At 39.7% G+C, this 20,403-nt stretch overlaps 1 protein-coding gene across 8 annotated transcripts in view; it reads right to left on the reverse strand.

Annotated features, from left to right (window-relative positions):
* hdac4 (histone deacetylase 4) overlaps positions 1–20,403 on the reverse strand; it is a 207,009-nt gene that overhangs the window by 86,795 nt on the left and 99,811 nt on the right. For 7 of the 8 annotated variants that reach the window (XM_079618643.1, XM_079618645.1, XM_079618646.1 and 4 more), the window contains one exon: positions 2,126–2,370. In XM_079618643.1, coding sequence (XP_079474769.1) covers positions 2,126–2,370 — 245 coding nt within the window. Of the gene's footprint in view, positions 1–2,125; positions 2,371–13,747; positions 13,875–20,403 lie in introns of those variants that run through there. The other variant, XM_079618649.1, reaches the window with a different exon arrangement.

Consider the following 20,403-nt stretch of genomic DNA (forward strand, 5'->3'; position numbering starts at 1 on the left):
GTTTAAGCAATGTTCAAGCACCACTTGTCCATTCATGCAATTCACAGTGACCACGACTGTCAAGCTCAAAAAAGCACTATAAATGTATCATAAAAAAGTAGTCAATCTGGCTTGTGAGCTTAATTTCTTCTCAATCTATATATTAGCTTTGTATGAGTAACACATCAAAATCTCCCAAAAACCAACAACGCCACAGCTCTTAATTTAAGTGTGTGCCTGGGATAAGGTCTGTGTAAACACAAGCTCAAGATATTTTCATATTTTATTCTATGACATAAAATACATTAGAAATACCTTGGGGCTTCCACATTGAGCGTTTAACGGTTTCATTTTTCTGGATTCCATTTAATGGTATAATAAAATGTTTTAGTAATTAAAAAAGGATGTCTAATTAACTATTTTCCTGCCATTGACGGAAATTTCCGGCTTTCTGTGTCTTCACTGTTATAACGGGGCGTTATTACGCATTTTCTGAAAGAGTAGAGAATCTGCGGACCAAAACACAGGCAAATAAGGAGCAGAAACAAGCGATAAAAGCATTGCTTGAATGCTTATGCACATCGTAGCCTTTAAAAAAAGAAAAAGAAAACGTTGATAAAAAAGAATGCATGAAGCTAGAATAAAAGTTTTTTTTTTTTTAAGCAGAGGCTCTGTTCTTTCTTTAAATATATTGCTTATTTAGATATTCATACAACACAATATTCTGGAGGCCATGACATTTTTGGTGGTGGCAACTTAAAAAAAAAAATGCTGGTGGGGAAAGAGTTTAAATCATGAAACTTATTCAATTTTAAGAAATCAGTTTTTTCCCCAAATTCCGTTTTTTTTTTCTGATTCCATGTCAATGGTTTAATCTAATTTTAATAATCAAAAAGCATGCCTAATAAATTAAATGAATACAACTTTAAGTTATTTTAACTCAAAATTTCAGGGAAAATGTAAAGACCGAAAGAGTTGTCGGAAGCTTAATGGTGGTGGATATTGAAGTCATTCTAGTCTTGCGCAGCCAGACCTTCACACTGATGGCAGAATCTCAGCTTTCATTGGCCAAGGACTGTCCAACAGGACATCTGACCGAGATGTAAAGTAACCAATCACAGTCCGTTTTATTTAGCATCATGTTTAAGGGCCTGAAAATGTAAAGTCGATGTCCCCACAATAACAGACCGCCGTGCATCTAATAAATTACTCATTCAAGAACGCTGTGCAAGTTTACTGCAACAATGGTGCTTGTGAACTTCACATACTTTTGAAAATCCAGCATTTACTGATAAGCGCTCATTGTCCCAGTTGTAAACATGACGGATTTCATCTTTCATGAGGAGATTGTTTCTAGACGGACCATTAAAGAACACGACACATTATGTCTCCCCGAAACCTTGATAAATTCTACCAATCAGACGACGACTTCGAAACATGTTTCCCATTGTGTGTGCCTTATGCATCAGATGTTCAGCCAACGGTCCGTCGGCGTGAAGTCTTGAGGCTGAAACTAATGTCATGCGACCGTGGTGTAGTGACAGGTGAAACTTGAAAAATTTGAATATCGTGCAAAAGTTCATTTATTTCAGTAATTCAACTTAAAAGGTGAAATTAATATATTATATAGAGATATTCAAGCTTTTATTTGTTATAATTTTGATGATTATGGCTTACAGCTATGAAAACCTTTTCACAATATTTTCATTTTTATAAGCTGTAAGCCATAATCATCAAAATTATAACAAATAAAGGCTTGAAATATCTCACTTTGCATGTAATGGTTCTATATAATATATTAGTTTCACCTTTTAAGTTGAATTACTGAAATAAATGAACTTTTGCACGATATTCGAATTTTCGAGTTTCACCTGTATAGCCAACGCTTTTTACTTCTGGCTGTTGTATTTATGCTTGAAAATTGTGTTCATTTGTGAAGATTATCTTGAATAAAATCCATAAGACTCATAAACTTTTGTTGTTTGCAGAGCTTATTTTCTGCACCCATCCAAAAGCCAATGGAAAAATTCTATTGGCATTTGTGGAGAGATCCAGGGTGAAGCTAACTTCCAGGGTGGCCTACAAAAATACCTCAGCCCTGCAGCACTGTTTACCGCCCACCCCGGGTCAGAAGCGCTCGCCTCACCTTCACATGCTCCTGCAGTTGCGCTTCATGTTGGCGCGAGAGCTGCTCGTGCTGCCGCTGAAACTCTGCGATCAGGAGCTGCCTCTGGATCTGCTGTTTCTGCTTGAGGGCCAGAAGCTCCTGCTGAAGCTGATGCTCACGCTGGGCCGGGTCCGTCGGCGCCAGGGCGAACTGGTGGTCTACACGCAGGTCCATGGGGATGGCAGAAGGCGGCACTTGCAGTGGCAGCGCCACACTCACATCAACTGCGGAAAGTGAGGATACAGACAATAAATGAGAAAAACAACTAACTCAACAACTTTTAAAACTGATTTAAACTTTCAGGCAAGCCAACATTTGAAGTTTGTTGGTGCTGCAAAATTGAGTCATCAGAAATCATCATCCTATTGATGTTACAACAGCGTACACATTAACATACAATATTTAAATATTGTCCATTTAGTGTTCACAAGCTTGGCACGAAAACAGTTTGAATCACGCGAGTACTCAGAGGTTAGCCAATCACAACAGAGGTCATTTATATATTGTCCTGCAGGAAACACTGATGTGTAGAAAGATTTGAATTTTACCACCATACGCATTCCCAACATTCCAGAAATTTCCCAACATTCCCAAAACAAACAAAAAATTCAAAAGTAAAATACAATTCATTATAGTTATATAATCACAGTTGTCATTAATAAAAACAAAATAAAAATGAATTTTAATAAATGTGTTATTTAATAAAAACAATACTGTGTTGAACCTGCAAGTGCCGGATCAGGTGATCACTGAGCCATCTCAAATCCTGCCAGTTCCAGAAAACAATGATCGTGAGAAGCAATTGTCCAATCAAAAAGCATCTTAAACATCCCTAAAAACGTGCGCACAGAGTACAGTCCTGCAGCAGCATCGCACCAGACATCAGAATAAACAGAGCAAAGAAACATCATGTTCCTGAGACAGATCTTGGTAAGATTCCCTACTAGCGTCACTGGAATCAGGAAGCGGCCTCTTCTTCAATCATCCCTCTCTCATAACAGATAAATCTGAAGAAAACTAAGGAACTGAGCAATTACATTCCGCAGTGAGGATGCTTGTGTTGATAAGTTAAGTGGCTTTACGACCGTGAGTGTATGGCGAGGCCCAAAAGGTTTGTGGGTTAAATGAGCAATGAAATTCAACACAAGAATAAGTAGGACATCATTAAAAGACATTTTATGTTCGGCCCTTTTTAACATTGTGTAAATAGAATAAACAGAGAACGGAGGCAAATGTAGCTTATTCAAGCATTACTGTGAGTCTAGGAACCCCTGAATATCATCAACACATCACCTTAAACTAGAACTTCTACCATTATTAGGACTGCTTTACATGTATATTATATAATACTGTCTCTTTTGCCAGGCTAAAACTAGGCCAAGGTGAACAAAGCAGACAAGTGGTCTGCAATAAATAGCCTCTGACAGCATATTACGTCCATACTGCTGGCATGGGACCTCTGCATTTGTGCATTAGTGAATAGGAGAGGTTTTAGGAGGAACACTGACCACATTCATGCTTTAGGTGTCAGCTCCACTCATGTGACGTCACGATGCCCCGAATGCCACAAGTTCAAGGATGCTCCTCTGACCCCTTAGCAGGCGAAACAAAAGCCCTCAGCGGAAGCCCTGAGGCCACACAAAGGCCAGCGTCAAAGGCTATTTGATGTCATGGAATAAAAACTGCCCTGACTAAATCATTTCATAAAATCATATTTATGACGCAAAGCCTTGGTCACAAAGAGTACAACGGTCCGTTGATGCCCTACCCCCTGGAATTGACACTGCGCTCTTTGGCAGCCCACGCTCAGCTGGACAGGAAGCTGTCAACCAGTGAACTACTTCCTCAGCTTTTACTTTGCATAAATAAATGGTGATAAGAGCGTTGTTTATCCGTGCCTATGCCGTCAGGAGACATATTTGCATTCGCCGCCCAGTCCAAACAAAGCCCAGTGGCCAAACAAACACAAACAACTATTAGCACTAATTAAAATGCCAGAGAAAACAAAAGTGCACTAGCAAACAGAAACTCTAATTGAATTAATAAACACTGTTTTATTGTCTTTTATTCAAAACAGACTAATTTTGGTCTGCTAAATATAGAAGAGTTTAGAAGAGAGCTCAGATGGGAAAAACCATTGGCTAGACCCCACATTATGCGGCTCCCTTTCAATTTATGAGAATGATTTTGAATTGCAATGGCCAAAACTCACAGTGAATGGAAATGTCAAGAAAAAGGAATATATTGAATCTATCTACAGTTTCTATCCATCCATCCATCCATCGGTCTATTTATCCATCAATCGGTCTATCTATCTGTTGGTCCATCCATCCATCCATCCATCCATCCATCCATCCATCCATCCATCCATCCATCCATCGGTCTATCTATCTGTTGGTCCATCCATCCATCCATCCATCCATCCATCCATCCATCCATCCATCCATCCATCCATCGGTCTATCTATCAGTTGGTCCATCCATTCATCCATCCATCCATCCATCTATCTATCTGTTGGTCCATCCATCCATCCATCCATCCATCCATCCATCCATCCATCCATTGGTCTATCTATCAGTTGGTCCATCCATCCATCCATCCATCCATCCATCCATCTATCTATCTGTTGGTCCATCCATCCATCCATCCATCCATCCATCCATCCATCCATCCATCCATCCATCGGCCTATCTATCTGTTGGTCCATCCATCCATCCATCCATCCATCCATCCATCCATCCATCCATCCATCCATCCATCCATCCATCCATCCATCCATCCATCCATCCATCCATCCATCCAAGAAGCATACAAAAGTCTTTTTAAAACTTTAAACCTTTTCAAGCCAACATTGAACATTTAAGTTGTCTTTTCTAGCTATAAAAAAGTTTTGGATATCTTTGAATTTCAGTTTCATTTTTATTTGACTTCCTTGCATTCAAATTCCGTCCAATCCAGGGATTTTAAAAAATCTGAATGGCACACAACTGAACTGAGAACTGTAAAAAAAACACTCCATGGCACCTGAATCTCACCAGAGAGCGTGCTGAGGTTGGATGAGCCTTCCCTGCGAGTAAACCCCAGATGCAGCGCTACAGTTTGTTTACTAGTGTAATTATTTCGTACAGGGAGGATTAGGTAACATTTGCATTAGGAGTTTGCCGACAGGCCGGGGTAATCCCAGTCTTTGCGGCGCTCTCTGAGGATTGACGCTTGGCACACACTTAGGGAGACTGTACGGACATTAATAACAGCCAGGGCACTGCATGTTACAGTTAGGAGGCACACTGGGAACAGAGGGGATATGCATATCTACCCAATTAGAATGATGCAATATAAGTGTAAAGAGAAATAATCACCCCTGCAGCACTAGTCCTGAAAAAGGGGATTTGCTGACACGCACAGCACTGATAGAGATTGATTCACCAAGGCCATGAATGCGGCGGTCAACCATTACAGTATGTACCTTGTGAGGAGTGATGCATCCTGGGACAGGGAGCACTCTGCACTGCTATCCATCACATTTAAGTCAGGAAAAGGGTGTAGGTGCAATTCTACTGAGAGTAAGTTCAGGCATCTCTACTACACCAACGATCCTGCCTAAAACAATAGCATCCGCATCTACAATGCTCACTAAAACAAGACAGAACTTATGGGCAGGCACTCACACACACACACACACACACACACACACACACACGCACACGCACGCACACGCACACGCACACACGCACACACACACACGCGCACGCACGCACGTACACACGCACGCACACACGCATGTTTGTCCTTTGTTTGCTTAACATTAAAAACACAGACACCAGCAGGAATATTAGGCTGCTGTCACTTTAAGAGCAAATGCACAGATCTAATATACTGATTCTGTACATATGCGTAAACTTATGTAATAGTACTTACAAGTATAGAAGTACTTCACATTAAAGACACCTACATTACATTCAATTGACCGTTCGCAAAGACCCGCCCCCTTTAGTTACTGTTGCCATGTCCAACAAGCTACGCCCCTCTCACGCCACACCATGTTCTCACGCAGTGAAAAATACGTCGCGGAGCAGAGCGGACACTGACAACACGCGGACAGACCAAGTTACTTTTGATATGAAACAAAGTCTCAACTTTGGTCATTTTTTTAAAAGAAATTTAAACAATAAATACCGTTTTGTGGCACTTTAATGTGTCTGACAGATCGCCTTAGTTAAAGCTGCTTGTGAACCGATCATCTCTTCCTTCTAATTCATTTATAGAATCAAATAAACATGAATGAACATAAGAAGGAATGTTGTTTTAACCGCAGAAAGACGTCAGTACACTCCGTTTTTCAAGTTCAAATCCTCCCATGTTAATCTACTAACTCTCCTGACTGCTTTGTCGGACAAAATGGCGGATTATGATTAGTCAGATCGCCTGTCAATCAAACTCCCTGCGAAGGGTCAATTTAGTTGATTTGGGACAAAATAACGCATCTTGTGAGAACTACGTCCAACACTAAACTTTTGATATCAACAACGTTTGAGTAACTCAAATCCCATCATTTTCCATTCTTTCCCCCCAAACAGCACACACATGCCTTTCATGAGAAGCCCAGTACGGCTCCGGCCCTTGGACCAATGCCGTCTCCTGCAGAACAGTGTCCCTGTCTGAACCCCTGACCCTCTGCTGGGATGCCGAGGATAATGAGGTGTTAGGGAAACATCAGAACTGCGTGCTGATTACGTCAGAGGAGCCCCAGTTACCGCAGGCCACGCTCGGGCGAATAGAGGGGGGTTTGTTCTGTACCATGGAGAGACAGGCCACACTGGCGATCACAGACCAGTGCCCAGAGCACGCTGTAAAATCTGGAGTGACTAAATTCAGAAGGAGGAAGGAAAAAGAGGTGGCTAATACAGTACACTATTTATTTATTTTTGAAAATGCACATATATAAATGAACAGAAAAAATGCTAAATAAGTTGACAGAATTCCAATTGAATTCTAGAAACTGAAATATCTTAATTGCAATAAGGCAATCTGGTTTATATGACATACATCATTGGAAAATGAACAAATTTCGAGATTAAATCAGAATTTCCATGTGTACGTAAAGACAGTCATTGAGAGAAAAGAGAAAAAGACGGAGAGTTATAATGAAGAATTTACTCATTCCAAACAGAAGCCACTATAAATAGCCCATGGTAAGCTGTCTTGCCCATAAACATTGACTACAAATGGCATGAGTCACTTGTTTTTCAATTCCCCAGGGCCTTCGCAGGAACAGCACAGGAGTGCTCATCAATATGTCTGTGTTGGCAGGTTACTGTTGCACCAAAGCTGATCAATGAAATCATGTGAGTGAATGTCCATTCATACAGTGCATGACATGTAATGCCAATTTCACATGCTTCGAGCTGTTAACCTGACTCCAGCATGCTGCAGGGATGACATATTTTTATAGGCCAAAACCTATAAACCCCCATGAGTTAGCATTTTAGCACTTCCGGTTCCATCTCCCCCGAAGTCAATCCAATTTTCATGTTTTGTTATACGACATTAAACACACCAGTAATACCCCACTAATGATTTTTTAAAGCTGCTGCGAGTCTTGAAAAAGGCAGTTGCTAACAAGTTGCTAAATGGGACTAAAAAGACACTGTCAGGGACATTAAACTTCATCACGCTGAACAGATACACTCATATACGCACTAGTGCGCTAAGTATATCATAAACTTTTGTTGACCACGGAGTTTATTTTTTGTGTGTGATAATTCAAAAGCCTATGGAAAATCCAATTAGATTTTTGTCGAGGGAACCAGCGTGATGCTAACTTCCGGGTTGGCCTACAAAAATACATCATAACTGTACCACTCTTTATACTTACAGACCAACGGTTACTGTTAGCACGCTACATCTCTGATACCCCTTTTCCACCACCATGGCTCCGGTGCAGGTTCTCTGCCTTTGTCCATTCTCGAACCGTGACACGATTCCCACTGCAGAAAAGGGGTTTCCGGGCCAGAAAGATTGGTTCAACTCCAACCCTAAAAACTTGCTGGTCTCGAACAGAGCTGGAGAAATGCTGTCGCTGTCTTTGCCAGTCTCGTTGAGTAACGTAATAACGTTGCACTACATTGCTCTTTATATCTAAATATGTAAAACTGTGCGTGCGAGAGAGCGAGTGATTCAACGGTTACAGTTTCAACATATCTCCAAAAAGGACAGATGAAAGTACCGGTAGTTTATGCGAGCTGCCATTATGCTAAAATCACTCCCCTCCCGGTACTGTGAACAGCAGCACAGAAGAGCCGCACTGCCTGCACAAACACTGGGATGCGCACGGTTAGATTTCAGACTGTTTATAGTCAGGTAAACAACACGTAGCAGCGTTACTTCAGGTCGCCTGGCCGAGAACAGGCTCTGGCTCAGAGAACCCAAACTGTTCTGGTGGAAAAGAGCTATGTATGCCTTTTAAAGCACCAAAGCTAAAATATTAAAGTTTTTTTTTTTTTTTTTAAGTAATAAACTCAATTTACTTGTCATCTGTTGAATGACTAATTGACCAACCTTACCAAAGCCCAATTTATGCAAAATATAATTACATTTATTTAATTTGATCTTTGGAACATATATTTGACATGAACATGTTTTGTGAGATTCACATCGAGAGAAAGAAAGAGGGAGAGTGATGGGGTCTTTCAGTTTTCCATCCCCACTCCTCCACCCTCCGGTCTTTAAATAAGCGAGACATGAAGTCGCTTATGAGGTCATGATGACATCAGTGGGGTTGCCGTGGTATCGGCGCGTGTGTTTACCAGCCGGGTTACTCTAACGACTCCTGAACGCAGCGGCCCCTGAACATCAGCTCGGCTGCGCAGGCTAAGAGCCAAACGCCGGCAGCAAGAGGAGCGTTCTTAAAAAGTCTCTTTTAGTCTAAACAGCCGCTGAAGTAAAAGGCCTACACACTCAGCTCTTCCGTATAGCCGTCCGCACTTGGCACCAACCGCGCATCTGGCCATGAACAGCGGAGAGAAACTGAATTGCAAGTGTGTGCGTGTATAAAATCATAATTTAACCAACAGGATACAGCTCCCATTAAGCTTCACTGCAACATTCTTCATAAGACTAGAACAGTCTACAGCACTACCGAAATCAATCGATGCTCTTATCTTCCCCCGGCTCATGCTATCATCTACAGGACAATTATCTCCTCATCCAGTCAACTACTGGAAGATGACAACAAAAAAAGAAACCCTAAATGTTTCTGAACCCAAGCCCTGAGTGCTATCTAAATGCCCTGCTAACTTGTCCACCTGGACGGATGAGGCAGTAAAATTGCACTTCACTGGAAGCCTTGAAATTTATTCCATTAATTCAAGTACAGCGAAAATCACTGGTCACTGGCACCCACGCTTTACTCAGAGGCTTGCGATGAATGCACAATTACAGCCTCTCATGCCGGGAGTGCACTGTAATCACAGCATAAAGAGATGTGCATCAAGAACCGGCCGCTATCATTGAGGAGTGTCCGCCGAATCTCGCCGCAATGATGGCCTCACCAATCCAGCCATCAGCGAGCCAAAACAAACAGGAGGAAAGTACATATAGACACGCAATCCAATCACAGCATGCCTATTTCTGAGAGCGGGTGCTCAAAACGCTGATCAGAAATGACATGTTTACAGTAAACAGAGGATAATGTATAGCTGCGATCGCCAATTATCCCAGTTAATGAACCACCGTGTACATTTTCTCAGCCCAAACATGCTAACATGCCATTATACTATATCACCCAAATGAGTCCTGACCCATCAGTCACCCTCATTATGGTGAGGTCAAGGGGTCAACAGCAAGTCCTGGAACGTTTGATAGAAAAACAATGGGTTTCTAGTATTAATGATGCACTGACTTGTTTATTTTGATCAAAAAGCAGTTGAACTCTTTCCACGCCGTTGACGGAATTTTTTACGTTATTTACGAGACACCGCAAATTTTCAGAATTTACAGAATGTTCTGGCTTTCCGTGTTTATACGGTAGGGGGCAGTATGACACATCTTCTGATAGAGAATTTGCGGACCAAAACACAGGAAAAGAGGAGCAGAAATAAGTGATAAAAGCATTGCTTATGAACTTTGTAGTCTTTGGAAAAAAAAGCTTTCTCAGCTTTTTTTCTGAAACTTACCCACATTCAAGTCGTGATAAAAAAAGAATGCATGAAGCTAGAATAAAAAATGTTTTTTTTTTAAAAAACAGAGGTTCTGTTCTTTCTTTTGATATATTGCATTGTGAGATTCATTCAACATGACAGGCTATGACATATTTGTGAAAATGATCAAAAACGCTGGCTGGCAACTTACAAAAAAAGAAGAAAAAAAGAACGCTAGCGGGGAAAGAGTTAAACATGTGATTTGCTTATAATTAAACTATAATTAAATAAGGTAGTATTTTCATACTAGGGCTGGGTGATATCGCAATGTATTATTCACAATGAACTTGCAATCTTTCATCACAGCAGCATCTGATGCAAACCTCAACAAAAACAGTTTGTACATTAAAGCTTACATTTCTACAATTTGTTATAATAAATCGATTCAAAACAAACAGCAATATATTTTTTACAACTTATATTTCATATAAATTATATATTATTTCATATAAATATTATAATATTCAATAATTATATTTTAATAAAAAAAATATTATTAAATTACTAAGTATCTTATTTTTTAAAATACAGTGAGTAGTATTGAATTGGTGTAAATAAATAATAGTTTAACCCTTTTTGCATTTGACTAGTTGTTGTTCTGATGATTAAAAAACAACAACCTTTTATGTAGTTTTAGAGCAATTATATCAAAATATGTTAAATATAATCAAAAGATTAAAGAAAATGAATATTTTTCAAAACTTCTGATAACTAATGTTCTGATTAGGTTGTTAGGATGACAAAAAATGATCAGCTATATCAGGAAAATAAAGAGCCCTTCATAAGAAATACAGACACCAGTTTGTATCAGATCTCTCTCTCTCTCTCTCTCTCTCTCTCTCTCTCTCTCTCTCTCTCACTGTGAGACAAGGCCTCTCGCCCTCATCCAGACTCCACCTCTAACAAGATGCTCCAAGCATTTCCCTCCAATGGAGGGAGCAACCAGCAGCTGGAGCTATTTATATCCTCAGGTCCCCTAGCAGAGTAGCAGTTTGACTCAGCATGACCGGATTAGGATTAACTTGTGCTTCAAATCTATGATATTGATATTATGAATGTCCTGCTCAGATCAGGTCGATGTAAGGTAACAATACTTATCTTAACATCGTTCATTGCTTTGTTGATATTCATTATCTTGATATTCCTGTATTCATTCTGAAATTGATTTTTTTTTTCTTCATCATCATTTCAACCAAACAAACACTGTAGCCAATTACAGTAGATTCACAATGTTTAAATCTGCACCATTATAGTAAAACCTTTTATTTTTGTATACATTTTTTTTACCTATCCATATCGTGTTAAAACATTTTAATACATAAATGTATTAAATAAATGTATTTTTTTTGAGTCATGACAGTTAAACTGTTGAATCAAAAACTAATCAGATCAAACAATACAAATAAGCCTGCCCAAAAACTGTTATTGGTTGATTTCATGTTGATTAGATAGTATCTTCCTGTCAAAGCGGGCAGTTCTTGGGCAGAATAAACAGCAAACCGATGTTATACCTTATGGCGATAATCAGAAGTCTGTCTATGTGAGACTAAAGGAACGGTATAGACCTCTCAGCAGATGGTTTGAATGAAAGCTTTCCTTCATCAAAACTTGAGAAAACTCAAAATAAAAAGAGACGGACATACTGAAGGTGAATGAAAACAGTGCTGCATGCTGGGCCGCTCTGTGAAGCCACCGGCCGATTGTCACATGTGCTTTTAATAGGGAGAGGAGGGGTGATCAATGCCCATTCAAATGTGAATGGCACTGAGGTAGGACACTGCAGGCTCCTGGATGACTAAGAGAGAGTGAAAGTGTGTGTGTGTGTGTGTGTGTGTGCGGGGGGGGGGACACACACACTGGCCAACACATTCATGACAACAAAGATACTAAAGCACCAAAATCATCTCTGAAAATCCCTCACTTACTGTATGTATACACACTGTACTTATATATGTCACTGTTTGGATTTAACCAGGCAAATGCTTAAGGGTCTGTGATTGGATCATTGTTGCAGTGATTATTATGTTTCCAGCATGTTATATATTTGGCAACAGTTCTTCTAACCCTAATTGATGGAGTGTGTAGCTTTACATTTCTTAAACAATCATGTAGGAAAACACACCATGGCCGTATTCCAGAATGTCAAGATTCATCAGGCTCAAATAGTGAAAGAATGGTTGGGAGGAGCATGAAGACTCATTTTTAAATATGGTTTTGCACCTCTGAGTCCAGAGCCTAAATTCATTGAAAGTCTTTGGGATGTTCTGGAGGAGACTTTACAGAGAGCTGGACTCTTGCATTGTCAATACAAGATCTTAACCAAAAAAATGTATGCACCTCTTGTAACAACATCACAACATTTATTTCCATCAAGAGCTTGCTAACATTTCTTTTTGGTAAAGTTTTAGTAAATTTGTTTTGTGCTTTTGCCATTTTTATTAGTAATTTCTATATAGATTTAATTTTTAACGCTTTTTAAGTTTTAGTAATATTAGTACTTCAACTTTAATGTTATATGTTGTTTAATGTTGTAAATTCAACAGTTATGTTATATGTTAAATAAGCATGTGGTTATGCCTATTGGATAATCCAGTGAATTACATGCTTCTAAATTAAATACTTATGAGAATAAGATAAGAACAATCACGCTATATTTGTTATATTAAATAAATAACATAAAACATACACAGCTAGTTTTGGCTCTTAATTCTGATTGGATGAACCGTTTTTCGAAGCCATTGTAAAATAACCAATAAACGTGCACATGTGACCTCATCAGTTGAATTCTATATGAATGCGGCAAGTTGCGATGTTACTTGGCAACCGTAAACAACAAAACTGCACTTTGCTGTGCCAAACACCTCGTAATAACAAGTTCCTTGTCTTGACTCGTTCGGGACACGTCCCGCTTTGCATTTGCATTAATCCATGTTTCTGTACCGCTTGCAGGTGTAAACAACGTAACGCAGTCCTGCCCGCTGAGCAGACGCATCTACCACGGTATAAACGGTACAGCGGGATCTCTACCGGCTGACACTTCCAACATCACGCCGCCCAGCCCTACTTTCCATCCTCACCAGACAGATTGTCCAGGACAGAGACCCTGCGCCACAAGCACAGCCAAGCGGAACACCTCTCTCTCTCTCTCTCTCTCTCTCTCTCTCTCTCACACACACACACACACACACACTCGGAACAAAACAGTGACAATAAAGTGCATTGAAAAGCTCTCATCACTCACCACTCAACAGAGAGCGTTCAAGGATGCAGCGTGCGTGTACACACACCCACACAAGAGTGTTAGCGTATCTCAGCACCATGCAATAAAGCCATAGTCTTCACACACCCGTCCGCCCACTCAACCTCCCTCACTCAGAACACCCTGTACAGAAATGGCACTTACCCATCAGCCCCTCGAGTCCAGAGCAGGGAGACGGCAGACAGTGAGCCGGAGGGGTTACGATGCGCTCGATGCCTCTAACAGCGCTGAGTATGGCTCTCTCTCGGTCTTTCACATTCCCCGTCTCACTCTCACTGACTCTCTTCCCTCCGGCTGTGTCTGTATCTCACTCCGTCACCCTTGCCCCTCCCCTCTCTCTCTCTCTCTCTCTCTCTCTCTCGCCCGCCCTTCCTCTCAGCTGGTGACATCACAGAGCCGTTGCAGGCATGCTGAGTGTTTATGTGCACTGCTGTAGTTTCCTGGAACACGGGGCAGATTCACAGAAGCTCCAAGACTCTCTCTCTCTCTCTCTCTCTCTCTCTCTCTCGCTCGCTCACTCTCTCCCTCTCATTAGCACACTACTCTGGTGTTTACATAGAGCGTAAGGGTGACCACCCACTTTTTCAGTGGCTTTAGTTTGGGAAGAATTTGTCCTCATTCATTTTCTCCAAACGATTCTGCAATAAAGAGCTCGAAACCAAACCAGCAAGCTCTTATGTAAACAACAACAATCGTTTGGTTCAAAGGAAAAAGGTGTTTGAACATCTGGAAAAATACAGAAGTGTTTAATATGAACCATTCAAACCATAAAGCACTGCGGATAAGGTACAGTAAGTGAAATAATCAGAAATAATGGTTTGATATGTGAAAGTGTTGAGAAAAGTTGAAAAAGTCAAATATAAGTGTGAGTTTTTAGAGCTTGAAGGGAAAGTTCACCCAAAAATTAAAATTACTTATGATTTACTCACCCTCAAGCCGTCCTAGGTGTATATGACTTTCTTCTTTCAGACAAATACAATCAGAGTTATATTAAAACATGTCTTCCAAGCTTTATAACCCTTTTGTGCGATTAATCGCGATTAAAAAAAATTTAATCTATTGACAGTCCTAATAAATACATTTCTAGTGTAGTTCTTCAATAAGGATTTGTCATTTAAATGAAAAAAAAAGAAAACGAGTGCGATTTTTACAGTATAAAGCTCCTAGGTCACTTATAATTTTCCACAGCTCATGTTATCTGGAGTTTTATGTCTACCGAAGTTTCTTGAAGATATATTTGTGCAGTGTTTTGTCAGTAGAACAATCCAAAAACACATTAAATAACAGTACAACCCACTGAAGAGACGCACGTCCATCCCTCATAGCCTTACTTTCTTTCCCATTAAAAATCAAAGATGGCACTGCTGTGAATAAGGTCTTTAGGACCACTGAAAAAAATCTCTAAACATCTTAAAGTAATCTCAGGGGTTTGAAATAACACAAGGTGTCAAGTTTCATTTTTGAGCTGACTAGGAATAGGGGGGGTGGGAACATGCGAGCACATCTCATCTGACAATATATTTAACATCCCCATTCCCCGCTGGCTTTATGCAGAGCTCATTTACAGTTCCTCTAGAGTTTTATTGATTGATCGATTGACTCAGGAATATCTTGACGATCATGAGCTCAAACCCTGTGTACGGCTATTGATCATCTCCAGCACACTGCTCAGGGAAATCCCATAACTCTAAAAATACTAATATCCCATTCCCCAGCCTAGTTCGTCTGTCACCTAATTAATCTGGAAGACTTAGGTCACCATTGTTGGGAAGAAAAAACAACACGCATGATTAGCTCTTTCGTCTTTGAATAATTGAAGGTAATAAGAAAGCTGGAGAACGAGGTGCTTGAGAAAAAAAAAAATCACAAATGAGAACATTAGAGCCGTGATGGATGGAGCGTGGTCGGGATTTTGAGCGGCAGACTCCATCATGTGACGCCACACACACCCCGTCCATAAACAAGGTATCTTTCGGAAGATTGTGTGTTTCCAAAGGGTTCGGAAGAAGTGAAGAGGAGGTCCATCTTCACAGGACAGCCTGCCTTGACAGGCCACGTTGGTAAAGTCTGGCGCTTAACAAAGCAGAAAATCAATGGCACATTTACTTGGGCTCAATGTTAATCAATACGCAGTGTGTACAGATATGGGCACAGAAAGACCAAGAGACAGGGAGAGAAAGAGAGCGCTGAAATATTTATCCTACAGATCCCTTTCATACAGAGACGCCAAGCAAACAATACCACACGGCCAACACCCAAAACGAAGTGCGGTTGGATCCTTTACAAAGAGCCTGGAGCATTAAAACTCGGCTCAGCCCAAAAATAAAGAGAGAACAATCTCAACTCTCACATAAACAAACACGCAATCAGATCATTCTCTTCCACATCACAAAAGTTCACATGTAATCAACATTTACTCTTCTTCGGATTAGTCAGAGCACTTTAGAACAAGGGATAGTGAAGTATAAATTAGGGATTGGCAGTATAGCTTAAGTCATATTTCATAACGCTAGGAATAATTTTATGAATGCATCACAAAATAGTTGGGAAAAAACCCCCACGGTTGATTAATATTACTTCTGGAGTTAAAACAAATATTAAAAATAAGTTCTGGGAGCTGTTTCTTTGAAATAGAAAAACTGTGCAACGTTAAGCCATTTTCCACCTTCCGCTCCTTCTCAAAGACCCTTTCAAAGTAAACTCTTTTTGGCAGTGAGCATGGAAAGATGCGTCCGGCGCGTGCACACAACACTGTTGTATGTGCAGAAACACAAAAATTGGACGTCTGAGGACCCTCCTGATGGCGGAAAATGACATCACACGGACAGTGTGACCGTTGCGGAAAGCGGACGGCCGAAGTATAATTTGGGCTTCAGATAATTTTTTTTAAAACTTTTTTAAATTTAAACGTTCAACTTTTTATTTAAACCAAACATACAGCCCAACCAGTCTCATTTGATTTTCTCTGTTTCTGTTTAACTAAAATGAATCAGTTTATACGAATAATTAATATATATATATTTATATGAACTGATTCTTTAGTTAAAAGATTCTTTAGTTGGATGGATGGATGGATGGATGGAAACACAACATGACGATGGATGGAAACACAACATGACGATGGATAGATGGATGAGCTATTAAGTCAATCAAAAGCTTATGAATCTGTCAGATCAGTTACTGAATTAATTTGACTCACTTACTGAATGGCATGTTGTTACTTGCTCATTTTTTGCTCAAGTATATATGTAAGGTTTTTATGCTCACCATGGCTGCATTTACGGATCAAAAACACAGTAAAAACAGTAATACTGTGAAATATTATAACAATTTAAAATAACTGTTATATATTCTATATGAATATATTTTAAACGTAATTTATTACTGTGATGCAAAGCTGAATTTTCAGCATCATTACTCAAGTCTTCAGTGTGACATGATCCTTCAGAAATAATTATTATACTTGTGTGTGTGTGTGTGTGTATATATATATATATATATATATATATATATATATACACACACACACACATATATATATAGTTTGAACTGCATGGTCAGAACACGTCGAAGGCCGTGACGCCAACACACCTTCACTACAAACTGATTCCAGAGATAACAGGCACGTAAACACACGGCAGTGGACTAAAATAGCCCATCTGTAAACCTCAGCTGGGAACGAGTGAGAGTCAAGAGCTCTAGCAGTGATGTCAGCGAGGTACTTTGATCAACAACAAAAGTGCTCATAGAAAAAAGCACCTGGGCTTCATACACATGGAGCTCGGCCAAAAAGAGAGCCAGAGCTCATGCAAAGCAGGTCCTCTCCCCGAATCATGCACTCGTGAGTGGGAAGGCCTTTTCCATGACAGCTTTACAGCCCGTGATGCCTCCGAAAGCTCCAGGATAAAAACTCCTTCATCCTGCCTGGATTATTTTAGTTTTAACAACAGATCTGCTCTGATAAACAGGGCAGAAATAGAAAGCACTTAAAAGGCAGTGGAAGAAGAGAAAGTTTACCAGGATGTGTGGAGGTGGCCGGAAATCTTGCTGGCCTTCCACTACACTGTACGAGTTAAAAAAAAAAACACTTAAAGCACAGGTGCCTTAAATATCATATTCTGTTCGTAAACAACTTCAAAGTATAATTCAAGTGCCTCAAAACCTAGTAATGGGATTCTGAAAAGAAGCGTTGACAGTCTTTAGAGATCATAACGTAGTTCGTCTTGCATTTCATACAGTTGATTGATGACGAAGATGATTCAGGACAACAAGTCTATATGCAGTTATACGCCCCTACATTTTGGGATATCATGAGAGCTGTATGAGTTTATGTCCCATATTTATATCATGAAAAATGTGAGTAATGTACACATATTGGTTATTGAGCACTCCAACATTAAAACAATCCTTATCGGTCATAACAAAACAACATCTGTCCATCTCTATTGGAGACACTGTCACTTACTCCTCTGTGCCACTTTATTGTGCTAAAATGGGCTTATGGATATAGGACACCCTTTCTCTCCCCATTTCTCGCCTCCTTTCAGCGATGCGGGCCAGAATGGTAAATAATGCAGCTCCTCTAATGATCAGCTCTGAATGGAGAAATCTGCAGCCAACCAAACAGATGAGGGAAATAAATAAAAGATGGATGCTACAGTATAAACAAGAAGCCTCGCTGTACTCAGGGGGGATCGACAGGGCTGAAATACAGAGAGAGAGAGAGAGAGAGAGAGAGAGAGAGAGAGGGGGGTTTGCAAGAATGATATTTTCATCCTTCCCCCTTAGGGCACTGAAGCCCAACTCCAAATATGTGAAATACTGTGTCATTTATTATTGATTTACGCTATTTATAATCCTGCCTTGGTGTGTGTGTGTGTGTGTGTGTGTGTATGCGTGTGTGTGTGTGTGAAACTGTCCAGCTGCAAACTCACAGAGCACTGAGATAGATATAACAGCGTTTCATTAGAATAAAACACGTGAGGCCACAGTCTCCATCTGTTTTATACACCAACGTTAATAATGCTCCCTTCAAACTTGAAAAGAAACATTGATGCAATGACTTGAAGCCAGAGACATTTACTTATGCCCATTCACACAATTAAATATGAGCAAAATCAAGCCAGCAAACATCATCTTACAAATCACAAGCCTATGGTATCTCTCCACGTACACTACCAGCCAAAGGTCTGGACACACACACTTTTTCTTTATTAGTATTATTTACAACATTTTAGGACAACGGTAAGACATTAAAACTAAGAAAATGCATAGAATTAAGTAGAAGGAAAAAAGTTAACAAATCAAAAAATACATATATTTTTTTTACATTTTAAGTTACCATCCTTTGACGTGTTCGGACCATTTGTCCAACTAATGGAAGATGCGCTGATAAATTCCATTGCAATTCCACTGAGTGAAGCTAACAGAACAAAAAGAACCTTTAAGATAGTAGAAAATAAATTCAAGTATGTCCAAACCAGTTATTACAGTTAACTAAACCCATAAAAAACTATTCTACTTGAAATACAGTAAATGTTAATTAAAATAAAATATTTGTATTTTATTTCAGCCTGTTGTCAGACACATTTGTCATTCTTATTCAGTTTTACTCGGTGTGCTAAAATAACTAAAACTGGAATAATTAATAAAAAACGATATATAGATATTTTTTAAAAAGTAATAAAAATGAGGGTGAAAAAACAAAATTACTACAAATACTAAAACTTTAACTAAAAAGAAAAAAATATTAAAACAACCTAGAATATTTTTTCAATGATACTAAAAGAACCCTGGTCCAAACTTTTTGACAGGCAGTCCATCAAGACGCACACAAACAGTGAGTGAGTGAGTGAGTGAGTGAGTGAGTGAGTGAGTGAGTGAGTGAGTGAGTGAGTGAGTGAGTGAGTGAGTGAGTGAGTGAGTGAGTGAGTGAGTGAGTGTGAGAGAGAGAGAGAGAGAGAGAGAGAGAGAGAGAGAGAGAGAGAGAGAGAGAGAGAGAGAGAGAGAGAGAGAGAGAGAGAGAGAGAGAGAGAGAGAGAGAGATTTACTACAAATGAATGTCCACAGAGAGTAGACCACATGAATGGGATGCTCACAAATAAGATAATTGCAGCTTTTCATGCAGTTTGTAGTACAGTTTATTTGCTCATTGCGGCTAATTGCTACTTCGAATGCTCTTGACTCTCCTCTTGGATCATGCCAAACACACAAACACACAAGTGTGACAGAAGAAGACAGAACACTGATCAACATCCTGAGACATGGACCTGAGGTACATGATCCCGCCACAACTACCCCCGACAGGTCCAACACAAAACACTTTAAACCCAAACAGCTCCTGCCTACAACTTCACACCCATGCTTGAAAAACAATTCCATGAATGCAGGAACGATTTACTAACACACACTTTAACAACCCATTCAGGATATTTTACATTTATAACTGTGCAAACATTACTCAACACAGTTGGGGGTGGGGTGACAAAGTTGCAACTTAAACAAAACAAAAAAATCTATATTTGGAGTCAATCCTATAGATTCCTAATGGGAATTTTCTTGTAAGAAAAAAGTAGTTCTCAACAGACGTGTTACGTGTACCTGTTGAATTGATTGGGTTGTAAATCCTGCAAGATTTTCAGTTTATCAAGTGATATCTTTTTTTATTCAATTAGGACTGGTTCTAAATGATGATGACAGATGATCCCAAAGGAATCCTGTACAAGTTCCATTAGGATTTTTGACTTTCAAAAAGTTTTCAGGAGTTAAATCATTTTTCTGTGAAATCCTGCCTGAAGAGA

Source organism: Phoxinus phoxinus (genome assembly GCF_949152265.1).
Source record: "Phoxinus phoxinus genome assembly, chromosome: 7".
Lineage (NCBI taxonomy): Eukaryota > Metazoa > Chordata > Actinopteri > Cypriniformes > Leuciscidae > Phoxinus > Phoxinus phoxinus.